Source organism: Rissa tridactyla, chromosome 7 (assembly GCF_028500815.1).
Source record: "Rissa tridactyla isolate bRisTri1 chromosome 7, bRisTri1.patW.cur.20221130, whole genome shotgun sequence".
NCBI classification, from domain to species: Eukaryota; Metazoa; Chordata; class Aves; order Charadriiformes; family Laridae; genus Rissa; species Rissa tridactyla.
In genome coordinates, this window is record NC_071472.1 from 43,148,933 (window position 1) to 43,171,484 (window position 22,552).

A 22,552-nucleotide genomic window follows, 5' to 3' on the forward strand; every position below is an offset into this window, starting at 1 on the left:
TTTTGTATTGTCCCCATACCCATAAAATCTGGGTTTGAGGAAGGATCTTAGCGTCTTAGCGAGGAGGTATCTTAGGTAGCAGGTATCGAAACAAGGCCAAAACATGCTGCTCTCCTCTCTCCTCTTCAAAAACGTTTTTCAAAGGACAAACAACAAATGGGTGTATATCTGACATGTGAGAGACATCAGGAAAAATGAGAAAAAAGACAAAAGCAATGAGAATTTCGTTGGCTCTTCTCTCCAAAAACTCTATAGACGACACCAGCAATACTTGGGCGAACTCTCCAGATTGTAGGTGGTAAACAAGATGAAAAGGACATACTGGAAACCGAGTGTAACTGGAAATCGCCGCTGACCACGGGCTATACGGGTCCATAACATACTACGTCGCAGTGCCCACATAGCGTGTGTTTGTTCCATGGAAGGTACGAACGCAGAGAGCAATGTGTCACCTCTATACGCATATACAAATTAAATATTCAGAAGATTTAATAAAAGGTGTACCTATGCTATTTAGATTAAAAATAAAAACATCCAACCACTGTGGTTTTTACACCTCTGCTTTTTAACAAAAGCTCTAATGCATGGCAGGAGACAGAAACACTTCTCCTTTGCAGGTTTCCTCTTTCCCAGGCAATGAGGAGAATAACAATAACAATAACAACTGCAAACTAAGCTTCTGTTTACAAAGTGGTTGAGTTTTTATCACAGATTTGCACAAAAGAAACGTGCAATTGAACCAGGAAGCATTTTATCTAAAGCGCTCATTAACTTGGACAACCGGTCTTGAGGGGGGTTTATTTTGTTGTTGTTTGTTTTTTTGTTTTTATTTTTAATCATCCAGGCATCTCCCATGCCACCAGTGTTTTACTGGATCAGCTCTTGGATGACAAGGTCTGCCAAGCAGCTACAGGGACAATAAACTACGTCATACTCCTACTACTAACCTTCATCTTTGGAGTATTTCATTTGAGCTTCTGAGGCCTCCAAACGGTGAAATCTGACAGCCGCCACCCAAGCTGCCATTGCATTTGCCTCACTTAGTTATTCTTATTAGATGCATTTCCTGGAAGCTACTGGTAAGTGACAAATTTTATTTTTTTTTTATTTTTAAGATTTAATTTTAAAACAATTACAATTACTCTAATCTGAAACCACGCAATCTCGCATGTCAGAATCGGTTCATTTCTACAGCTGTACGGGGAAAGGTTTTAGTTTACTGGCAGCAATGAATCAGTCTTTTTATTTACGTGTGCGTTTCCACACGCAATACTGTTGTAACTAATAATTTATACATTTCCCTCATTATCTTTATGAAATATCTGCTGTCCAAAACAGAGCTAATATAACTCCAGCTCACAGGGAGATGTGCTGCTCAGGGTAGATCAGCCACCAGAAAGACCGAGAGTGAGTTACGACTCTGAGGGTTTGTTGGTGGTTGTGGGTTTTTTTCCCCCCCTCTCCTTTTAATGAATTCCTTCCCAAAGTCTCCCCTGTTCACAGGACTTGCTGAAAGATCTTAAGTCAAATCTTAAGTCCCCCAGCAGCTGTTGGTTCGGCAGAAGCCCAGCTGTCTAAACTTTATTGGCAGTAAATGTCATTCTTGCACACAAACTGCATGCCTGGAAAACCCAAAGGCACATCTTGGGCTATCACATCCCATCACGTTCCCCGACGAGATGTGAAAACCGAAATGGAAAACGTCAACAAACTCCGGCCGCGGCGAGGAGTGGGGCATGCCCGCTGACAAGCGTGCCGCAATGACAGAAATGGACTTGGAGTTGCAATTAGTGGCACTGTCATTTTCGGGCGCTCCTGCCAATTAATTAAGCCTGTCAAATGGAAAAACAGCGGCATTCACATGATAATTTATATCGGGAGAGACTAGCCCAGCAAAGCTGCCGCTGCAGCCAACAAAATTCCCTCCGAGCGCTTAAAAAAAATAATAAAAATATAAAGAAGTAGTAGCGGGGAGGGGGGGGGAGAAAGAAAGTTAAACTGTCCTTGTTATAATTGTTAACTCTGATCGCTCAAGTAGAAGACGGGCTGATTAAAACTCCAAACGAGCCCCTAGCTCGCTTAAATCTCAGAGTCCGGAATGATAGAATCAGAGGAGTTTATTCATACCATTAAGCCCCAGAGAACTTAATTGAAAGAAGAGCATAGCCTGGACCTTGACAAGCGGGAGGTCACAGTAATTGCTGCCGGACATATTTAACATTAAGATAATCAGGCCATTAATTACCCTTTGGATCATTAAATCAGCCAGTTGCAAAATGAAATTTCTGCCTCTATTACTCACTTGAGAGACCACAGGGGTGGCTTTTAATTTATCAGTGAGCTTGAGATACAAAGGACCAGGCTCGGGGAGGAAGGAAAGGGGGAGAAAAGGGGGGGGTTTGCTTCAGCAGAGGCAGGAATATCAATCCGCCATGCTTGGTGATCGTGGCAAATTAACTAGGTAAGATAACCTCGGCTTCTAAAGGCAGAAGCTGGGGGTATGTAAATAGATGAGGGCAGACAGGGAGATCAGAGCCTGCACACCACTTAGCAGGATAATAAAGGAAATCATCCTTGATTATCAGTGCTAATTTGGACACTGCCGGTAGCTTGTTATGCGTGTTCTGAGTAGCATTTAATTAATTCAATTGCTTGTTAATGAGGGAAGTGACATGTGGGGAGCAGATGCCACCCAACTGCAGATGGGTTCTGGTCATCCCTTCACAATAAAATCTTTTTTTTTTTTTTTTTTTTAATTATTATTTATTTTTAAAAACACCCTTCCCCCACCCCTGAAATAGGAAAGGTGTCAAGCACGGAGGAGCACTGAAAAGGCACAAAACACTGACCTCATCAGGCCAAGAACTGCTAAGAAACCAGACCTGACAATTGCGGATAGAGAGGTCCCGATGTTCCCCCAGGCCCCATTTGTAACGCCGCGGCCTTATGCCAGGAATCGGAGACCAACAGGACTATAACAGCAATCCGATGGCCAAAAGGAACGAGAAATGAGAGAGAGATGAAATGGAGCATCCTTACAAGATTCAGGATACGATACCGGGATCTTAACTACTCTGTTTCCCTGGGCTTTCCCTTTATCTGTGCTGTCCATAATGAAGGAATAATTATTTTTACCCAAAAAAAAAAAAAAGAAGGTATGGTTTAATATTTTTCAGCATAAGCGGACGCTAGCCTGGAAATGGCACGCCAGGCTTCAGCTTTGGATTGTAAGTGTCTGCTAAATATAGTCGAGCTGCATAATGTTTTTTCTGACACCATTAAATTCAGTTCATTAGTGAGCGAGGGATCAAACTGGATCTTACATCGTAAGGTGAAAGTCAATTCCCAACACCGCCGGCTCCCAACTCCAGACTTCTCAGACAGCGCGAAGAACCTCTCTATTTTCTTATAATCTTTGGTAACCAGAATAAACAGGGGGACTGCTTTGCAAACGGACTACCCGAGCACAACTGCAGTGGATGCTCCAACCTCCAAGCTCCACTTAAAGAGCTGCTGCTTGGGGATGCCTTGGCAGAGCTTAAAACTACGCCTGAGCTTCTACTAACCACTCATCCCTCGCTTTAAAAATACACTTTTAATGGAGTTGGAGGTTCTTCCTATTTATGAATATTCTCAAAAAGGCGCCAAAATGACGCCTTTTAATGTTTTTAAGGTTAAGGTAACTTTAAGGTTTGCACATAGCTAATGCAAATATTCAGCATCACTTGAGCAGAACAAAAAACATGGCTGCGATGGTGCCTGGATATGATGCTGCCCTCCCTTCTCTTGGCCATACGCTTCCAGCTGGTGGAGGCAGTCTTGTTGCTGGCACATCCATCCCAGCACTCCCAGCGAGACAGAGGTGGAGACCTTGGGAGCTCAGAGAAAGAGGGTGAGGGCCAAGGAGCAGATAATCACCTCCTGGAATGGGCAGAGGGATAGTGGCAGCTCATCTCATTTGGAAAAGGCCAACAACGTCTTAGGAAGTCGATGGTGGCAAGCAAGTCTGCAAACCAGAAGCCACGTGGGCAAGAGTAGTATGTGGAGAATGCAAAACACGTGAGGTGTGTCCAGAAGAAAGCTGAAGATCTGTTAAGTCTAAGTACCAGTGCAAAAGGCCCAGGCAAAACATGGCGCAGACTTCCCAAGCTGGTTTCACCGCATCTCCGACATTCCTCCATGGAGCGGTTCTGCTCCTGCCCCACCAGGCTACTCCTGTGTCGCACCACTCCGAATCAATGTTTTAAGAGTGTGCTTAAGTAGTATCAATAGCAATTAGAAGGGAAAATCCTGATCTCATCCCCAGACCCAGTTAATTGTCGCAACATTGATTTACTCTAATTTGACTTCTCACTCCAAATTAAACCCGCATTACTGAAGGAGGGACCTCAGGCAAACTCTCCCCACTCAATGCCTCCCCTCCAAGACAATAAATTTAATATTGAATGCACTTGGAAAAAAAAAAAAAAACGGCAGTTGTTGCAGGATCCATACTGAAAGATCTTTTTCCTTCCCCCCCCCCCCCCTTTTTTTTTTCCTTACTGTGAGTAATTAAAAGATGCTTTTCTTGACTAATGATCCCCCTGTTTAGAAATGGGAAGTCGATACTCCTTCACCAGCAGTCAGCTTCAATTTGTCACAGGGCTCCCGAAGTTTGAGCGGCGGTTCTCAGGGCTGCTGGTAATTGCTGGAACCAATTACCAGCCTTCCAAAGCTGACCTAATCACGGACCCACAGACACCATCGTTCAGAGGCCAGCTGGTCTCCCTTCCCTTCCACATGCGCGTATTCGCCCACACTTGGGTTTTCTGCCGCTTCGCCAACTTTTTGTGCTCACCGGGAGCTTGTGTTTATTCCTCTTTCCTCCCCGTAACCACACCAACACCCTCAGCCTGAACTTTGCCTCACGCCACCGCTTTGCTCTACGCCGCTTCCTCAGGGATCCCATTGCACCTGTGCTCCCATAGCTTGCGCTGCCTTCCAGTTTCATGCTAGAGGCCATCCAAGGTGTCGCCTTTGATCCAGAGGCGCCGGATGACCTGGAGATCTGCTTATTTTATAAGCAGCTTCTCAGACTTGATGAGACTTGGCACGTGTTAACGTTAGAGGACATACCTGGGCAATAGATCCTTGACAAAAGCAACAGGAGTAATGCCTTTTGCTACAAAACCCTCAGGCTTTGAGTTCACATCCGCCAATCTGAGAGCCTTTCTGACCCTCAAAATATGTTTTCAGGTTTATCTTTCCCCATGAATTTCTCGGAGAAAGAGTTTTTAAGAGAATCTGAGTGGACTAGGAAAGGGCAGTATGGTATGTTTGATGTGGCTTAAGCGTGGTATCAGTTCAACTTATTTTTGAATGTATAAAATTAAAAATGGGAGCTGTACTCACAGCCTGGATTGGCTCTATTCTTATAAAGATTGGTGACGTTTTCCCAAGTAAGACTCCTTAATTATGCCATGGCCTGCATCAGCCATTTGGCAATCCCTCCTGCAAAACGCTGGGTCTCCCTGGGTCTCTCCACCCTTCCCTCTACTCAACAGAAACACATGGGAAGCCACTGCAGTAATTCAGTGATCAGTGCAGACTTCTCCCAAGCTGAAGGGACTCCTTTTGAAGCCATGTCAAGAATTCCAGGCTCCTTTTAGCCCAGCACGTCAATGCTCCTTGAACCTCCCAACCCAAGATTCAGTCTTTGTGGAACAGTCAATAATCCTTTTTTTTTTGCCCCATAAAGCCTATGGGTTTCCACTGATGGCTTCATCTCCAACAGAAAGATGCAATATGAAATGGTGAAACCCATGTATGTCTCATCCCCTCTACAAAAGTCTATTAACGGAAGGTCCATAATTGTGCTGACAACTTTTGGGGCTTTGTGGGAGACGAAAGAGTTAAGAGACATGCCTATCATAATGAAAGACATGAGAAGACTGTATTTGTCTAAGGTCTTTCACTGCTGCTTGGTTAAGAAATGGTTAAGAAATCTGTTCTTGTGTTTCCAACACTTTGCTTGCAGGAACCACGTGAAGGTCCGAGCAAACATGTGGAAAGCCACGGAGGATGAATTAATGAGTATATTTAGTGGAACTGAAGATGGCAGTGCTACACGAGACAGATGGAGTAAGTGGAGCCGCGAGCGAGCTGCGAGAAGGGAACGGGGATATGAACAAATTCAGGAGAAACTTGGAGGAAAACATGGGAGTACTGTCCTCTCCCATCTGATGGGGTTTTGGTGAGAACTCATTAAAGCAGGAGCACACTGAATGCACGAACCTCTGCATATAGCAGCTCTCAGACTCCAACTGACCCGTTGGAGCAGGGACAGTCCCACAACACAAGCTACCAGCTCTCTTCCCCTTCAGGAGAAGTTTTGCTGAATGATTCTTTCTTCCCTGATCTCCAAATATCCTTGGACTCCCTCCATCCCTCCTCCACCAGCACTCCAAATCTCAGCTCTGCAGTCATCTTTCTACTTGCTTCTTTCTTGCCTCTTCTCTCAGCTGCCTCTTCCCCCTTCAGTCCCTCAACAACAACAGAAGGGGGGTTTGTTTAACCCCATTTCAGGTCCTTTGTAGTTGCTTCTGATAGGATTCCTCATGCAAAACTTCAAACAGCAGCGAGATATCTAAAGAACCTGAAAATATTTCTTGCCACATCTCGGACAGAAGGATTATGATCCTAGTAGAGACCAAAGTAAAGCACAAAAGGAGGCACACACTTTAAAAAAGCAGACCTTTCAGATATTTATGTGAAAAATATCCCTTCAGTCCCCACTGCAAACAATGGAAAAAATGGGAGTAACACACCAAGATTACAATTTCTTTGTGGGAAAGTTTTCACCTAATCTTAATTCTATTTTTTCTAACAGCTCTTCCATCACGTAAGTGTTCGCTCAGACACCTGGATGGAAATGCATATGTGAAACATGAATCTTTATACCTTTTGTTCAAAAATGTTAGATTCCAGGAAAAAAAGTGCAATTATGTCACCGACAAACATCAACAGCTGAATATAAACACAAAGATGCACAGAAACAAGAATTAAAATAAGCTCTGAGCATGAAATACGAAGAGAACAAAGTTAATTTTCTAGAAGTAAAACTCACTTCCAAACATAAAAACCTGAATAATTTAATTAAAATGGATGGCTCTTTTTTCATCACAGTCACACGTATTTTAGATTTTTCATTGTAATATCTTTATTATACGTATATTAAAATAATATTTAAAAAAAAAATCCAATTGAGAGCATGCCTTTTCCTTTTAAAAGTATTTAGTATTGAGGTATGTCTACAGCTCACCTCAGTAGTAAGGAGCAACATGTATTTGTTACTTGCAACAATATAAGATCTCTGGATTACTAATGACTGAAAGGCAGCAATAAGTTGATTTCAATCTACCCGATGAAATCATTCTGTTAGCTGTCTAATAATATACATCTATAGAGCAGACATACAGCTTACGTATGAACAAAATCTCTGCGTAGGTCTCCCCGAACATTTTTATATGCATAGTCATTCATCTAAGTAGCCTGATTAATGTACTGGCTTCATTCTCGAAGATGAACCAAAGGTGGCACCACAAATTCATTTTTCAGTGCTAACGAAATAATGCAATAAGAAACAGTTGATTTTATTACAGACAAGAGTACAAACCTCCTCCTACACCCTAGGGAGGCGGCCCAGGTATGTGCTCCCAGGTTATATTTCACTTGATCTGGTACTGGGAAAAGCAGGATCCAGAAACACGCATAAACAAAATCAGCACATAATTCCCTCAGATTCCTCTCATACGCAGGAGGCAAACAGTGAGAGATAAGGCTTCACCGTGCCGTTTGCTGCCTGGGGACTGACCCGGTGCTCGGATGCCGGCCGCTCCCCTGGAGCTCACCCTAAGACAATTATAACGCACTTCTGAAGATGACTTCAAAGACTGGCCCAGCTGGGCAAGGTAGTCCAGAAGGTTCTTCTGCTGCCTGAACCTCCCCTGCTGAAATACAGTCTGCCAGAGGTCATTCTGCTCCTCGCAAGCCAACACCTTAGTTATAACTATTATCACTTGCATTTTCTATTTTCAGAACATCTTCCTCCTTTGACACTGATCAGGTAAATTAAGTATAAAAAACTTTTGGCTTTTGGTAGACCACCACATCGCATAATGAAGATTTTCACTGTGCTTAGCGATGACTGGTGGGTGAAATACTGTTCTCTCAGGAAAAACATTCCCCCATCAACTTACGCCTTCAGATATATCACACAGAAAAAAAAAAGCAAGTCCACAGTGAGCAGGACCTTTCAACATCCTTGATGAGAACCCAAAGACTTGACGGCCAGGTACAAATTCCTGGGTGAGCCTGAACTACTGAAGGCAGATTATGAATCACCAACTGATAGTCCAAGAGCCAGGAACTTTGTGTCTTCCCGAAACAAAGAGACACATTACAGTATAATTCAGATTGAGGAACAACCAGGCGGGAGGTTTCAATCTCCCGCTGTTTTGTCGGTCAGTCAATCGAACAAAAAAAAAAAAAAATTAAAAAAATTGTAGAGCTGCTAAGGAAACCTTCACAAGAGTGAAAAAGTAACGGGGTCACTCAACTTTCGACACCTGCACCCCCCCCTTTAACACACCTTCTTCCTGGGCATGCAGTGTAGATATATATAGATTAATTTTTATAAGGCCTACTCCAAGGAAGAATTTTAAAAGTCCATATTGCAAAACACTGTCACGCCCTACCACCTCTGACTGCAACGTCAAAATGAAGATTTATGTGCTCATAGCTTCCAGCCTTGGCCACGGGCAGCATCACATCCCGCTTGCCCGCTCGCCCATGGTGAGACAGAGTGGGAAAGCCTACCTTGTGGAGTCTGACGAAGGTTTCATGTGGCCTTGGCTGCTCTCCTCCCAGACGCTGTTTGCCAGCTCGTTCCCGATAGAAGACATCACCTTGATGAGCTCTATGGGCCAGTCATCCAGGTCGAGCGAGCGGACCCGGGAGAGGTGTGTGCCAAGGTTGCGGTGTATACCTGAGCATTCAATACATATGAGGGCTCCCAGATTCAAGCTGGCCCAGTCGGGGTCTACAGAAAAAGGGACACAAGCAATTAGTACAACGAAAAACCTAACAAAACTTTCTAGTTAATATTTGTGGATAAAGATTAGGGCCCCAGGGGGGAAAAAATGCGGGCGTCCCGTTCAAAAGCGCAGTTGGAAGGTCTCACAGAAGGGTCAATTTTGCCCCGTGGAGATGCTAACACTCCTGAGAAACCCTCAAGGAGTAAAAAAAAAAAAAAAAAAAAAATATTGTGGAGGGGGGAGTCACAAAAGACGCATCATTCCACCTTCAGTCAAAACAAAAACATGAATTAGAGAGAAAAGAAGAAACAAAGAAAATATAACCGCAGTGGCAGGCAGCTGACGAGGAAGTAGTGGAGAAAGCCCCTCCTTGGGAATGCAGAGCCACTCATAGCCAATTACAGGGGAAAAAGGAGGAAAAAAAAAAAAGGGCGACTAGATACAATGTCTCTGTTGCTAACTATATCAACTGCCTTAATAACCATCTATATCATCACCTACATATGGCTTTTACATCTAACACACTATGGGGTATGTTTTCATCTCTGAGATCAGGGAGATAAGTACTCAGATGAAAATGCGATACTCTGAACGGTTCCGGTTTTAGTGTACGAGCCAGAAGGATTCCACTGACACACACACACAAATAACCCTGCAAACGATAAGGCTGTGCCAAACCTGACAAAAACCGGGAAATTCAAAGTCATCTCCCAAGATGCTCACGTTTTTTTGTCGCTGTCCCGTGTTATTTAAATCTGGATTTTTATGAGTCTCCCTCTTTCCAACAAACACTCATTTTAACAAATGCAATGAAAGGCATATGGGAGGAATTTTTGGTGGCTTTTTTTTCTACCCCCTGCTGTCAGATCTTTTCTTCTCGCCTTACCCTGGGCCTCCCAAAGAACTAGTAGGCTATCGCGAAAGCCAAGCAGGAAAATGGTGATTAATCGAGAGGGCAGGCAATTTTTATTCAAATCTAAATAAAATTTAAAGCCGACAGAAAATGATTTTCCAGTGTCCCCTTCCATTCGGGGAGATTTCATCCAGAGATTCATACCTACTTTATGTAACCCAAACCCAGAAAGTTATTTTTGGCAGGTGAAATACATGGAAACAAAAAGTTTCCTAGTTCTTTGCCACGTCACATTTGATCAAAAAATATGAAAGGAAAGCAGATAATATTAATTGCAAAGTCCCACATTTCACTGAAGGCACTGACTGACATTTTTCAGTCGGTCGTTAGAAATCTAAAAATATCCCCAACAAGAAAAATCCCCCACCTAATTTCACTTGAGCAGAAAAACACATCTTTTGTTTAAAAAGTTCTTGTCCGTACCAAGTCTTATACTAGGAATATACAGCATTTCAGATCTCCAAAAAATAAAGTGAGATGAAACTCCTTCCATGCTTTCCAAGTCCTTGGTAAAACAACCATAGCAAACTCATTTCCTGCATTTTTCTTCAGGTCCCCTCCATCAGTGGTGAGACACTTTCAGTGTCTTGCCAGTGGGGGAACCAGTAGTATATTTGAAACTCACTAAAAATCCCAAAATACCAATTTGTCAGTAAAAGCTTAAACAGGGCAGATAATAATTTAAAATTTGCAAACTGTGCCTTGGAATGAAATCTCTGTTCATGACCTGCAAAGGCCAGGGTCATCTTCACAAAAATAAGAAGTGCAAAGAGCTCAAAGAAGCGTGAGCAAAAATACTGATTAATATTTTCCCAATTATTCTAACAGAACCGACGTTCAGAATCTGACCTCCCTACCAAATACCTCTGTGTAACTTGAAGCCTAACTGAATAAATTTTGTAAATATTCACTGACTTCCAACTGACAGTGCTGGCGCAATTGAAGGTGTCCACCAAAGCGATAACCAAAAAGTTACATGGAATTTTGTCAAGCTGGCATTTTAAAGTTCAATAGTCTGATAACACATGGCTGAGTTTGAAGGTGGCAAACTAGGAAAGGCAAGTGTCGAACTTACTATAGACATCCAGTGAAAAAAAATAGACTTAGTAACCACTGGATAATGCGGAGCAATACAAGGCTCAATAAGGAGCTTGGACAAGTGCCATTGTTCGATGGATTCTAGGAAAAAACCTGACATGACACCACTGATGACATCTGTTTTAGTGTATGCACGTGAAAAATTGTTCTCAAAAGGAGGTACAGTATATGACAGAAGTCCCTACCCACCGATAATAAAGGCAAGTTGCTCACAGATGGCCCGGATTTCAATTCGTTGCTCCTACCTGCATCTTCCTCTTCTCATATGTAGTTGAGCGCTTTTTAAATCTCAGGCCTGAAATTCGTTACGACTGATTTCTACTGAGAAGAACCGCACGTGCTTAGTAAGCCAGAACTATTCAAGCTGGTTTTTTTTCCTTTTCCTTTTTTTTTTCAGATGATCAAAAATCAGCTCACTTTTCCTGCTGATGCTAAGAGTAATTCTGAATGGGAGGATGCTCAGAATACTTACAAGCATGTGGTAGGCTCTTCTCCATAATGCATAGACCCAAATTTGATGGTAAAAGAAGGAAAAAGCCCATTCAATGCAGCTATAGGTGCTATAAAGCTAGTTTCCTTTCTGTGTTTTACTTACAATTTGTTAAACAAAATATGACCTTTTAAACATCACTGAACAGTCCCAGATTACAATTTTCAACTGCCCATATTCTTAAAGGTGCTTTGCTCTCTCCTTCTCTAATAACCTCCTCCCCACTTTGCCTTGCACCTCCATCAGATCGATCATTTGAAGGTGAAAGCTCTTGGAAGAGCTCTTTTAGGGGAATAAGCCCTCCTTGCCATCTCCTTCATCGCTTTGGACGTGAGGTTGCTGGTGAAAGGCAACCATGGCAAATCACGCTAAGTCCTGATGAGTTCAGCACGTGCAAGGCAGTGCTGGGCTGAGTGGGAGGAGCAGAAAAGCCAGAGAAAGAAGGAGATGCAGGGGGTGAAGACACCTTGCAAGGAGTTGCAGCAAAAGAGAGAAAAGTTTACATCTTTTCTGTTCCTTAAAAGTTTTTTTTTTTTCCTATTCTGAACATAAAATTGAATCTTGTGATGGGTCTGATAGGCTTCCCAGGGCCACCCAAACTCTTACTTCAGTGTTTGGCTCTCAAATATAAAATGCACCATAGCCAGTTATTAGACGCCTGGACTGGAAAACTCACGATGAGATTCTCTCTCTAAGCCCTCCCTGTTTTCTTCTACAACGGAAAAGACCTGATATTCCATGCTCTCCAGATATCTTGAAAAAGTGACACGTATTTCTCCTCTCATCTGCTCTTTAAGGGGTGAGACTGGAAGAGCTAAAATCCTTCGGGGGCAGGAATTTGTCTGGGTTTGCCTAATGCAATTTCATCATCTTCAGTGCCTTCTCCAGACAGAAGTCAGCACTGGGACTTCAACGCTCTGGGAAAAGGCAACATCAGTTTCCATCTGAAACATGAAATAAGACCTTCTCGGGCAAAAACTCCAGCACCTAAAGAGCCTCGTCTATTGCTCTGCGATGGGACGCTTAAAAAAAGGACTTAAAAACTTAAGTCTGAGACTTCCAACGGGCCAGAAGGCTGGTGGCACACAGATGCTGCTGGTACCACTGCTGCTGATTAACATACAACAAGGCAGAAATCCCCTGGTGAAACAAAGTGCTGTGATGAAGTGCTAAAAAGGCAAAGAGCTCCAGAAAGAGGAAGAATGAGACTTCTGAAGTGGAAGATTGATGGCTCTTGAATAGAGCCGAGGGACAGCAACATCTCATATTCCTTTGCTCCCAAACTTCTGGCTTTGTGAAGATGCAAACTACGTAAGCTTTCCACAGGAGCGCTGGTGTTTGTGATGCTAAACGCTCTGGGGGTAAGGACTTGCCCATGCAAGGCAGAAAGGGAGAGAAGGAAATAAAGCAAAGCCTGGCAGAAAAAGCAGCAGGCTGAGGCTCACCTCACGTGCATCTTTACATTTTAAGATACATTGCTTTGGAAATACCGCAAATTTTTCAAAAGAAAAGACAGGGGCCTAAAAATTAGGAAGGCCAAATGGCAAGAAGAGTCAAAGAAGGTTTAAATCAACTACAAGAATACAAACAATTAAGGTTCCAGCTGAGATTCCCAAATCAACCCCCCTGTCCCCCAAAATGCTACAAACGAAGCGCTGAGTGTTGCCAAAAAGGGCAGTCCCACTCTGCCCTCTCTCAGCAACGTGTTCTTGGCACATCCCTTCTGCTGGCACCGTGCACGCGTGGCCAGCTTGACCCATGAAGCAATCTGGATGAAAAACAACCTGGCTGATGGAGGGGGAGAAAAAAAGCGCTGCTTTCTTGCAAAATCATTTTCCTGATGAAACATCTAGCTTGGCTGCATAAATACTGGGGTATGTGCAAGACCGGGGAGAGAAACACACACCTTAGGGATGGCGTGGGCTCCGGAACGGATCATGGATCCATTGAAAGGACACGGGTGGGTGTGGGAAGTTGTCTGCAGGGATTGCGCCTTCCCAGTCTGCCTGGGTGACCACAGAGGGGCTGGGAAAATGCCACCCACGGCCCTACAGACAGACTGGAGCAGAAATCAGTAACGCTCCCACGGCAGTCTGCTCACAGACGGCAGCCAGGACTTCAAATGAGCTAAATATACATCTAGGTCACTTGAAGACTCCATCCTTCTCATATACAGCACGGCATGTTATATGCCTTTTACTTGAACTGTATCAAATCTGAATGACTACCAGGTCAATATGAAAGAACAGTAACAAATAAGAGACGCTTTGGGCTGCATATGGTAAAATACCAGCCAAAACAACATTTTTCCTGGTTTATCACCTGCTGGATTACTAGCCAGTGGAACGTAAAGACCTTAATTTATTCATGTTGCTATTATTTCTCTCTGTCTGTGAAAAGTCCCTGTGAAATCTCTCTTTGGGATGTCCCTCCAGCAGGTCAACAAGGTGGTTTGACAGCATCCCAGTCCTGGGGCTCAAAGCCCAGTCCAGCCAGGGCTCCCAATCCCAAACAGGGCAGCTGCCTTTGCTCTTGATCCACCTCCTACGGACGGAATACGAATATCTGACAGTTTTCAAAAGAAGGAATTAAAACCAGTCTGCATGTGAAGCACATTTTGACAGTACAAAAAAACCTTTTTGATTTTAAATGGCTCTTAATGCGCCTTCCCTTCCCCTTCACGCCTTCCAAGGAGGAGGCAGGGGATGACAGGTTGGTTTGGCGGGTGACTGAATGAAGAAGATTGCTAAATACACAGATAGCAAATTAGTCATGCAAAAGCACTTGAACTTCCAAACGAACATTCATTTTAAAGTTAACTGGGATGTTAGAATGGCTTAGACCAGTAGCCAAAATCCTGAACAGCAAGTCTTAAAAAAAAAAAATTATACCCAAAGAAAAATAAATGAATATTTTTCCATTTTAAGCACATATAAAAAAATCACAGGAAAAGTTCTGACTTTCAAATATCAAAGAAATAAAAATGCACGAGTTCTCTCAATCCTTCTGCTTCTACAACTAATTGCTTAGAGCAAGAGTACTTCCTTTTTGTGGCTTTGTTGCAAACCCCTGGAACTAAAGAGCACCAGAATAATGACCTCAGCCGGGGTTAGTGAGGTGAACCACAGCTCAAAGTATTCTCGAGAACACTTTTCTGAACACTAAGTATATGTTTTAAAAAAATAAAAAAAAAGGGAAAGAAACACAAAGAGGAGGAAAAAAAAAAATCCCAAATCAGTTTTCTAGTATCCAGATATAACGAGCAATGACTTTGGTTTCTTCTGACAAGTAACCCTAAAAAAACCAAACCAAAAAAACACCAATCAAGGTCTACCTCTTTGAAAATATTACCATGGCAAATGTGCCCTCTCCAGGCAAAACAGGAGGAAAACGGAAGTAACTGATGTCAAACTTCTTCATTTTCTTCAAAGGAAAGTAAAGAAATGCTGACATTTGAAGCAACATGAGAAACAACAAGGGGAAAAAATAGGATGCATCTTTCACAGCATATATTAAGTATGAATTAACCTAAGTCTGATTAAGCAAACTCCATAACGAAGAATAAATGTTCAAACAACATATGGAACGTAACACGGAAAAAGACAAAGCCCATGGTGGGCGTTCACCTGAGTCTCGGCCAAGAAGTAGTCTTGGCCAAGAAGGAGAAGAGGTCAACTTTCTGAAGCCAAGCCAAGCGGCCGTACTTACTCTGTGCTTCACAGTCCACGCAGTGGGAATTGCCTCTGATGTTCCTTATGGACTGAAGGGCCATGGCCTCGTTCTGACTCGTCAGTCGGGACTGCATAGATTTAAAGAAATGCATAAGCAACAAATAAAAACCCAATAAAAAGGGTTAGATGATACAACTGTCAGCTGAACGAACGACAAAACCCAAAGCTTAGACCAAGGTTGAATGATCTTGATGAAGGGACCCAAGTCCTTGGTTTGCCTCTCAAGAAATGGTGATCCTTTGGCGTCTCCAAGTACTGCACATCCATGCCAGGCAAGCAGGGACTCCTCTTTCCTCCCATGTTTCTGACAGGCGAGGATTTCTCCCAGGGCTCTCTACACCCTGCCCAGGAGCTCCCAGTGTTTTGGTAACTCTTGTGCAGAGGAAAACCAAGCTTCAAAATGAACCCTGCTATTCACAAGTAAAGTGGTCACAGTGTAGGTTTACTTCTTAAGATAAATTAGATAAGAATATTATTTTATAAAATCAATTTATTTTATTGATGTTTATGCTTTTGCTAATGAAGACTAAGGGGTGGTTTGCAAAAGCACCTGAAACCTTTTTATCATCAAAAGGTCAGACTTAACCAGAAGGCTCTCCATGATGACCTGCCAATGACCTCTACTCGGACCTGGAGAGATTGTCACAATGTGCAAGTCGTTCAGCTCTACCCAACTAAGAAAGCTGTGAGCTGTACCAAATAACGGACTCTTCCCAATGAATTGACTTAAGCACGATAAGGATCTGGTCTTAAGTATGGCCACGAGGAGATAAGCGCTCCTGATCTATCAGTAGGACATTTACTAAACCTGCCCAACCAACTACACTTTGCTATTCCAGCTAGTTCTTCTGACGTGTTTTGAGACCTCAGTAATACTTGAGACAAAAAAACAACTGAGTTGAACATATCACCCAAAAAGCTCCTCGTGCACGCATGATCTTATCAACAGATTCTCTCTGTCAAAAGAGTATTTAATATGCACAAAGGCCAATCGTCTCTGTGGGTCCTGCACAGTAAATATTACCAGCCGTTCTTTATCCTCTTTTGTATTAGCATTTTTATATAGGTGTTAGCGTACAAATTTCCTCTATTGAGCTCCCTTAACATACATCCATGAAAGCCAAAAAAGCCGTATAAGGAGTCACTTTTCTCTCAGAAATACATATAAGGAAATAAATACATTTTTTAAACAAAATGGGAAGTGAATAATATTATGATGACGATAATTACTGGCGTCTGATCTGCTCTGGTAGATCAGGGCAATGGAAGCAAGCATTCATTTCAAAATATGAGTCTCCTCCTTGCATTATAAAATCATTAAAGACATCTGTTAGGTGCAAAATGTTAAAAGGATCTATAGGTCTGAACAATTACTTCTCGCTTCTCTCCCTCCACTACCACTCGACACCTTGCTCTCTAGTAGTGAAGTGTCTGCAAACACAGAGACTCAAGAAGCAGAAGTTCTCTTGCCCTTCCAAAAAGAAGCAACAGCTGAAAAAGTCTCAGGTTTTAATCATTTATTTATTTATTTTGACAGGAAAAGAGAACAAATTACTTCTGTCGTCATATGAAAGCATTGCAAGGTAGAAGGCCTGGGCCTCTTAGACAACATTCATCTTCCCCCAAAGGGCTTTGATGAACTGTTTCTGGGTTTGCTTTCTGTTATATTAGTTAAGGCAGAGAACCATAAAAAATTAATTCAGTAGAATTAAAGAAAAGTTGTTCATATGCTTTGTAAAGCAGACACGAAAGCAATAGCTTAATTTTGATTTCTGCGATCTGTATTGCTTCATCACAGCAGAATGCTACCACATATTTACGGTTAGTCCAACCTGAACATTTAGTTAAATTTTGCCACGCAGGAGCTCAGTAGATTTAACTAGAGATTTGACTAGTAACTACGCTGCCTCCTGTGTATTTTTTGTGTCTGTCTCCACTCTTCTCCAAGACGGGCTTTTCCTCAAGGGCTTTCTGCAGACTCACCTGAAATAAAACTAATCCGCAGCAGGGACTACACTACGCAGCTGCTCAGTAGGGACAGTCCATGACCTAGCCCCAAGTTTCAGTCGGAATTTTAAGAGCAATACCGAAGGCAAAACAGATAATCCAGGAGCTCCATCAATTCAATTGCTGTAAAAAATAAACTGCGAAACAGGCTACAGCACCAGCTGGCTTGAAATACTGATACGCATGCAGCTCTAACGCTGCTCTGTCGTATGCGTAAGACATGCGCGTCTCCAGGAGCACAGGTTTAAAATTCAGGGTTCTGGATTTTGCTTTCACCTCAATGATCATCCACCTGTTCCTTCTTTCAGTATTACTCCGTGTGCCATACCTTGTTCTTGCTGCTCTCACACGACTGTAAACTGGCCAAGATCTGACTCTCTATGGCTTGCACCCACGCATCTCTTTCTTCGTATGTGGTAGCTTCGAAGTGCCAAGTCTGGCCAGTGAGAGAGACAATGATAAACTCAAAGTTTTCTTCTTGTTCTGAAAAAAAACCAAACAAACATGCAACAGGAAGAAGTGTTAAGTTTAAGGATATCAATAGCTAGGCTCAAACAGTCCTGTTAGATGAGCATTTCTGCAACGTCACAAGCAAACGCAGGTCCGGACGCTTGAGTTTTAAGGTTAGACATATCCAATGTTAGATATATCCAGCTACCCCACGGCTGCACAATGCATCAGGAAACGACTTGCGGATCCGCTGCTTTTTCTCTCCGAATGTTAGGCGGAGAAATTACTCTTCTGGGTACGTATTCAGTTCCTGTGCGCATTGGTGAGTTGGGTATCGAGTCTATACCTTTCTCAAACACTAAGTGGCTAACAAGCATTACTTAGATTGAAACCTGAGGTGCTAAGAGCTACATCATATAAAAATCAAAGATTGTCACAGAATAACTTAAAAGATGAATGGACTATGAAGAGCTGACAATACAGAAAACGTGACAATTTACCCTCTTCCTTCAAGCAGTTGTTTACATGCACAGATACATTAAAAGCGGGTGCCTACATTTTCTTGTCCACAACATAAATACACTGGGTTACAATACAGGATAAAAATCAGTTCAGCCTATTCAATATTCACGTTTGACATGGGAGATGAGAAAATTATCTGAGAAGCTAGCAGAAAGGGTCAACGAAATATCCTTCGGGCTAACTAGAGTATAAGGACAAGTATTCAGGCCAGAGGACTGCAGCATATGAAAATACCAGCAGAACTGAACTAAACGGACACATAATCTTACTACACATGGGACACCAAAGCCAAATTAAAAAAAAAAAAAATAAAAAAAAAATATCAGGGAAGCTGAAACAGAGCGAGTGGAATTGGGAAGGGCAGGCATGAAGCATGAAAGGAAGAGAATAATAGAGCACAAAGTTCTGGTGAACATCAGCCATAATGGGCTTTAGAAACAGCATTTACATTCGCTTGTCTGCTAATGACTTACTATATATTCAGAGCCATGAAGTTCCTGCGTTACCTTGTCATCCATAAGCATGCAAAGATAAGCGACAAATCCAGCACTAGCTTTAAAGATAGTCCTGTTACTCACTGGAAGTCATTTTCTCACCTGTGGGACAACTGGTTTTCTTTGATAAACTCCACGCTAGTGAGGGGCCAGTGCCTTAGGCTGCTTTAATGATGTCTCAAAAAATAGCAGAAGGTTACTTTGCACCTTGAGGTGGGAATAAACATGGAGGTGAAGGTTATTTCCAGGTGCATGAGCTGCATGAAGCAGCAGTTTTATTAAAAAAACATAGCGTGTGGGCTAAGTGGGAAAACAAAGATAAGAGAAATGATGCAACTGTACAGCTATAACTACTTTTCGCTTTTGCAACACTGTGTTAAAAACGAACAGGTCGACTCATTATCCAAAACGCTATGATTAAATCACGGAAAAAACCCACATTTATCAAACGGAGCTTTCAAGAGTTTGAGGAAGATGTAAAGAGGAACTACCAGCAGGTCGAGAGAGGTCATCCTCCCCCTCTGCCCTGCCCTGGTGAGGCCGCACCTGGAGTACTGTGTCTAGTTCTGGGCTCCCCGGTTCAAGAGGGACAGGGAACTGCTGGAGAGGGGACAGCAAAGGGCTACCAAGATGATGAGGGGAACTCGAACACCTCTCTTATGAAGAAAGGCTGAGGGATTTGGGTCTTTTCTGTCTGGAAAAAAGATGGCTGAGGGGGGACCTTATCAACACTTATAAATGCTGAAAGGGTGGGTGTCAGGAGGATGGGGCCAGGCTCTTTTCAGTGGTGCCCGGGGACAGGACAAGAGGTAATGGGCACAAACTTGAGCATAGGAAGTTCCACCTAAACATGAGGAGGAACTTCTTTCCTGTGAGGGTGGCAGAGCCCTGGCACAGGCTGCCCAGAGAGGTGGTGGAGTCTCTGTCTCTGGAGACATTCAAAACCCGCCTGGACGCGTTCCTGTGCCACCTGCTGTGGGTGACCCTGCTCTGGCAGGGGGTTGGACACGATGATCTCCAGAGGTCCCTGCCAACCCTATGATTCTACGATTCTACTCGACGATAAAGGAAATGATGCTCAGTCCTGTGTGCTGTCTTCCACAAGACAACACAGTTGGGGGCTGCTACTCCAGTAGAAGTGGTATGGCATATGGTCAGTGGGGAGGGTACGGGCATGTGCAGTTATGCATATGTTGATGAAAACAGGGAAGGAAGGTGAAGGAAGAGAACGTGAAAAACCAAATCCCACCTGAAGCAGCCCCCTGTAGAGTCCAATTTAGGAAATTCATCCTTCTTAGGCTTTTCAATGGCTTCTAAGTGATAAAAGTTTGTACTCTTGAAGTCTTACTAAAGGAAGATTTCCAAGTGCTGGTCATTACATGTTCAGAAAATCCGTCTAGGTGAATTACTCAGGGTACGTGGTACTGAGATACGTGTATTGTTACAACGTGCAGTAACACAAAGGCCCTTTTCAGCCCTGCTCCGTTTTCTGCACCTCATGCCCTTCTCCACTCACAGCCCTGCTCCAGGCTGCATCCATTTTTCCCTGCACATTTCTCCCCCCTGACCATACACCCTACTGCTCTGACATAAGCCGAAGGCTTGGGATAAGCCGAAGGAGTTGGCTATCAGAGAAAAGGGTCAGTTTGCCACCTCGAGTTAAAACTTCCCCACACCTCCTTCTCAGGCAGGGAGGAGGCCTTGCAGGGATGTGAAGACACAGAAGAGCACGAAGAGAGACTTCTCCAGCGCACGCGGAGGGCTGACTTCTCAACACCTAACACCTCAACAAGTATATGTGGTATATAACTAATACTCAACAAGTGTATACGGCGTATCTTTAGAGAGTCTCTCTGCACTAATCCTGAACCAGTTCACACCTGCATTTAAATACTGGGTGACTTTCCAGACTGACAATTCCAGACCTTAAAAGAAATATACAGAATCAAGATGCAGCATCATTGAGTCCTCCTGTCTGCCGTTAGTCCTTATCATAGACATGAAACTGGTTTGCCCAAGAAGGGCTTATGAGAAAAACTCAGCAATTCAGCCAGCGTACCCTTTAAAAGCAAGGCTGAAATACTGTCCTTGCAGCGGTACCTCTGCAAGTTTTGTTTTCCGGAAACACTACACAAAGTTGTTCCCCTGCTTATGGGAGACCTATGGCAGAGGACACAAACCCGGCTATTCAGGCGACTGGAGAGCAATTCAGGAAACACCTCCAGCCATTTCCCCGTGGCCGCTCTTTTATACGCCAAGTCTCCTCTTCCCAAAGGAGAGCCTCCCGCGTTTCATCTCCTGACCTTTTCTGCTGTGACCAGCTGACACCGTGACAAAAGCCGTAAAGACCTCGCACAGCCTTTGTGGCTTGGGATCGCAAAGTCCAAGTAAGATGCCGGTGAGTCTGTCCTGGTACAGGCCTGCCGCGGGTTACGAGGGCTGCAGGGTGTCTTAAGGCTGGGCTGGAAGGACATTTTCAGTTCATCAGTCAATTAGCCGAAAACTTGTTCCTCGGTGGTGATACGTTAAGAACATACAAGTTTGCACTCTCTTATATCCACTGAAGCTTCAGGTTTACTCCCTAAAAAACTCAGATGAAAAGCAACTGTGCCAGTTGAAGATGTGTTCAATAATACAGTTTCTGCTTAAACACATCGAATTTTTTTCGTAGGCACAAGTGTGAAACAAAGGCAGCAACAGCCTGCTCCACATCACCCACAGGGCAGTGCCTACAAAAGATGAGTAGCAAATGCCTACATCCTTAATCACCACATACACGAACAGGAAAATCCGGGCAGCAGAATGAAAATGTTCAGTTTGACTCTTCGGAAAAATTATAGGTTGTGCTATTTAAATCCCTGGGAGCCCAATCACAAAATTTTATTAAACAGTTTCCCATGTTTAACAGTTATTCATAGAAAGGTCCACTATAATAGTATTTTAGCACCATCAACCTGTCGAAATCAACCTGCCCAATTACTCCAAACTACATTAATAACACCGGATATTACACTAATTGTGTCCAGTTTCTATGCAGACGAGGTCCTGTGGGGCTAATTTTGCATCCTCAGGGGTAAGCAACTCAGCCATCAACCTGATTTCACTAGGAATCCCTCCTCATTACACAAGTCCAGGCTGTCAAACTTTTTTTTTTTTTTAAAAAAAAAGGTTAATGGGCCAATCAGTCATCAATTATTTCCTGGAAGGCCAGCAGGCAAAGGGTTAAAGTGTGAAGAACCAGCTGCAACTGTTTTCCATTGGGAAGTTATTATCAATAGGAGATGTCTAAAATGTTGGTGGTGGTTTTTTTTTTTTTTTTTTTTTTAAGTGGGAAGGGGTGGCTAGGATGGGAAATGAGCTGAAATTATAAGATTACGATGATACGGAACCTAAAGCATAAGTGATTTTTAGGAAAATCACCACACCACTTTCAAGAAGCTACACGGTATCACTGTTTATGCTGCATATACCATTTTCACCAATATCTTTTCATAGCAAAATTACTGCATTTAACCCAAATTAACATTTATTTTGCTCTGCCAAAGGACAGACATTGCTACAGCCCACCCACTTACGGAAAACAAAATATACAATTTCTTAGAAGCAAAGGATTGTGCAAGGGAAAACAAACATTTAGGCATGGTCTGACTGCATTCCCGTACCAATGCCTGTGTTTATGGTCTGTAACAGAGATCAGACTTAGAGAACTACACTGAAAATAACTACAGGATACAATTAGTCTATAACTTGTTCCAGAGAACTCAACTAAGTCT

General features: G+C 43.1%; 1 protein-coding gene across 5 annotated transcripts in view; it reads right to left on the minus strand.

The window, feature by feature from the left end:
* The window catches only part of AGAP1 (ArfGAP with GTPase domain, ankyrin repeat and PH domain 1), a 380,161-nt gene that overhangs the window by 35,549 nt on the left and 322,060 nt on the right, over positions 1–22,552 (minus strand). For all 5 annotated transcript variants that reach the window (XM_054209386.1, XM_054209385.1, XM_054209383.1 and 2 more), the window contains 3 exons: positions 17,642–17,796; positions 15,284–15,374; positions 8,857–9,079 (listed from right to left, as the gene is read on the minus strand). In XM_054209386.1, the coding sequence (XP_054065361.1) occupies positions 8,857–9,079; positions 15,284–15,374; positions 17,642–17,796 (469 nt within the window). The remainder of the gene's footprint in view (positions 1–8,856; positions 9,080–15,283; positions 15,375–17,641; positions 17,797–22,552) is intronic.